Source organism: Suricata suricatta, chromosome 9 (genome assembly GCF_006229205.1).
Source record: "Suricata suricatta isolate VVHF042 chromosome 9, meerkat_22Aug2017_6uvM2_HiC, whole genome shotgun sequence".
In the NCBI taxonomy this organism is placed as follows: domain Eukaryota; kingdom Metazoa; phylum Chordata; class Mammalia; order Carnivora; family Herpestidae; genus Suricata; species Suricata suricatta.
Window position 1 is genome coordinate 72,896,629 of NC_043708.1, and position 3,801 is coordinate 72,900,429.

A 3,801-nucleotide genomic window follows, 5' to 3' on the forward strand; every position below is an offset into this window, starting at 1 on the left:
ATTTTGTGGAACATAATTACTCCCACTGCAGGGTGACATCAGATTTCTAATGAGTGATTTCTCACTTCTCTAATGAAATGAGTTTCCTAGAATGAGGATGGAGGCTTTATATTGCCTTCCTTAGGAGACTGTAATTGTCTGGTCAAGGAGCAGAGGAGGGTCTCACTACTTCAGGGCACACCTTAAGGGCCTGCTTCTGCACAGCTTAGTGCAGAGACCAAGTTAAAATGCATCAAGTGAAGAATATATTGCAAATATTTGTTCTGTATGAAGATTCAGAAGAAAGTAGGAAGCTAAGAAACTAACTGTGGGACAAAAAATTTGGAGAAAATAAGAACTGAAGGACTGGGAGAAATCATTGAAAGTGTAAATACTTTACATGCATTTGATCATTATGTTTGGACTAGGTAATTTGTTAATTGTCTTCTAGATGCAAAATCAACAACTAGAACAGAGCAAAGGAAAGGCTACTGTTTCAAACTGGAAACCCTACCTAGAAGAGGCAAATTCCTGCACTCCACTTCTTTGGTGATTTCCCTCTGCATTGGCTTAAGGCAGCTCTGATATAATAGGGTCAGTATCTGAGAAAAGAAGGATATGTCATAACCATTATCTGTCCCTTCTCTGCTCCTTTCATGCTTTCTATTCAGAGAATATTTAGCCACTTGTTAAGCAAATATTCATGGACCATCAGAATATGCTTAGAATGAAGAAGGGACAGATACACAAAGGAGGCCAATGAGGGTTAATCTTTATTGCTTTTTGTTGCTAGACTTATAGCTAATCAACTATTATAAGACAAAGTAATGAAAAGAAAAATTATGCATGTGTAACAGTTTTATAGTTCTAATGAGATACTTTTAAATAGATACTGATGTAACATAATTTTCTATATATCAAACTTTGTCTTACATCAGGAATTAGGGAATTCTCTAGTGGTGAATTTTGTGATCTGAAAACATTTGTATCTCTGAAGTATACTAGCAATGAAAAAGTGAATGATTTATTAATGGAGACGCTTCAGGGAGTTCCATACATAGTGCAAGGAATTCTGAGTGACTTGTATAAACATTACATATCCATATTGTACTTCTGTACTTAGAATTTTAGGGATGAAAATAACCTTGGAAATAGTCTAGTTCTACCTTCTAAGGCCAGTCAACAACTAGTAAGTGGCATATATTAATTATATTTTCTTTTTAAAAATATTTTTTATGTTTTATTTATTTATTTTTTTATTTTTTTATTTTTTTGAGAGAGAGACAGAGCACAAGCATGGGAGGGGCAGACATAGAGGGAGAGAGAGAATTCCAAGCAGGCTCCACACTGTCGGCACAGAGACTGATGTGGGGCTCAAACCTAACAAACTGGGAGATCATGACCTGAGCTAAAATCAAGGGTCTGATGCTTAACTGACTGAGCCACCCTAGCGCCCTATTATTTATCTTTTCTAATGAGAATCTTAGAAAAAGAAAATGAGATACAACATTGAACCTGGTCTACTCTACTTGGATTAAGGAATCCTAGGAAATTAGAGTGGAAAGGATTTTCTAAGGTGTTTCTTGTATTTTGAAACATGACAGAACTTACCATTCATTAGATATTAGAAAGATAGAATTTGCAGAAAATTTCATTTTCAGATATTTTTAAAAGATAAAATGATCCTTAAAATTTGTATTAATACTAATTTATCTAACATGTTTTAACCATTAAATTTTCCCCTTCTCTTCCTCCTCCTTCTTCCTTTCACGCTTTAATGTTATCTTAGTAAATTACCATAATATTTGGAAGGTGTTACACAACGCATTGAAAATTGTAAGAGGTCCTTCATAGGATCTTCTTAAATTGAAAATTTTAACCTTATCTTTTTAAAAATTACTAACTGTAGTTCTTTGGGATTTTAGGTCTCAGGACTCTTTTTCCTTTCCAATGTTTATTTTCTTCCTTCTCTCCCCTTTACACTGTAAATATGTGATCAGACATCACAGCACTGGCTCAACTTTTCCATATGGAGATAAAAATCCCATAATAAAAGTTCATATGGAGGTCAGTTCATGCCTTATCAATCTATTTGCATTCTTGAGTAACTTAAGTTCTGACATTCTTCTTAAAACTAGATAGTGTAATTCAACAGCAAAGATGGAAACCCATGCAAGAGTAGGGTTTAGTGCTTCGATAACCATAATGAAAGTTTGTAACAGTTTAAACATTTAAATTGATATGTTTACCTGTATAATTTTGCTTTTAAAATCTTAAATGTTTATTATGATATATGATATCATATCAGATTCTATATATTATATAACTATATATTATAATAATTATATATTACATATATTTAAGCTCACATGGGAAAATACAGAGTACCAAGCTTCAATCAGTATAATGACAAATAACTATCTACTTTGTTTTGTTGGGTACATAGGACTGAAGCCAAAAATGATTCCTGAACCACTGGAGGTTATGTACGATTTTCTTCTGGCTATATGGTATCCAACGACCAAACACCAAAACAAAACAAAACATTCAAGAGGCAACTTACACACTAAACTTTACTCTTTTGAAAGTCTATCATGCATTCAAAGTGCACCATGTAAAGTTATATGGAATATTTCCAAAAGGATGGTTTCTGAAATGTGTCACAGATGTTGCTAAATCCAAGCATGTAAGATGTGTTTAGGAAAAGACAAATGGCAGAGTCAGAATACATTGACAACACACTGGTCTTTCACTCAATATGTACCTTTATGTGACTGAGGTAAACTGATAAACTACTGTTAAAAGGATGAAAGAAACATTCTTGATCTTTACAGAAACTTTCAGAGTATCTACACTGTCACTTCTTTCCAGAATAGGGCAAACTGCTTCCAATAAGCTTCTGAAAACACTGTCAAACCATGTTTTGATGTTTAGGATTCTCAATTTTAAGAATATTAATCTGGTCCACTTAACCTTCCTGTCAGGGCTAACTACATCCCTGTTTTGCTTCTGATGTACCATTCTCGTCTTCATTTTTATGGTTCCTTAGCATACCCTCCTCCAGCCAGGCCATTCAACACATGGCTTCATGAATATGTCTTTCATACTTTTACCTTTAAATCTTTCTCCCTGTTTTTCCTTTTGAATGAAACAGACTTTTCCTTCAGTTTTGGCTGGAAAATTCCAAATTTTTAAGAAGTTTTAGCTTAAATTCAACCTATTCCATGACACCTTATCTCATCATTTTGGCCTAATTTCTTTCATCTTACTCTAATATTTGCGGTATTAATGTATCACTTGCATTTCTTTTAGACATAATTTTTTTTATTTTTTTAATATGTGTATCTTATCTACCAAATCATGACAGGTCCATATTGTACCTTTGTTTTTATACTTCTACGTTCCACAGCCATCACAGGTGTTAAATATTAGTCAATTGATTATTTATAGAGTTTCATTAAACTAAATAGACTTTTAATTGAAATCATATATTTTTTTGTCTATATACTAGATACAGTGCAACAAATGTTCTATTTTTCTGATTTTCTTTTACTTAGGTAACAGGAGAGTGGCCATATGGCTCACACAAATGAATCAGTGGTGTCTGAGTTTGTGCTTCTGGGACTGTCGAGTTCTTGGGAACTTCAGCTTTTCTTCTTTGCCATTTTCTCTTTAGTGTATGTGACATCAGTGCTGGGCAACATCATGATTATTTTTATAATTTCCTCTGACTCACATTTGAACTCTCCTATGTACTTCCTACTCAGTAACCTTTCTTTTATTGATATTTGCCAATCTAACTTTGCCACCCCCAAGATGCTT

The 3,801-nt window shown here is 33.6% G+C and overlaps 1 protein-coding gene across 1 annotated transcript in view; it reads left to right on the forward strand.

The window, feature by feature from the left end:
• The first annotated feature begins 3,555 nt into the window (after positions 1 to 3,555).
• LOC115302080 (olfactory receptor 4K1-like) overlaps positions 3,556 to 3,801 on the forward strand; it is an 850-nt gene continuing 604 nt past the window's right edge. The window contains 1 exon segment of the mRNA XM_029952079.1: positions 3,556 to 3,800. Coding sequence (XP_029807939.1) covers positions 3,556 to 3,800 — 245 coding nt within the window.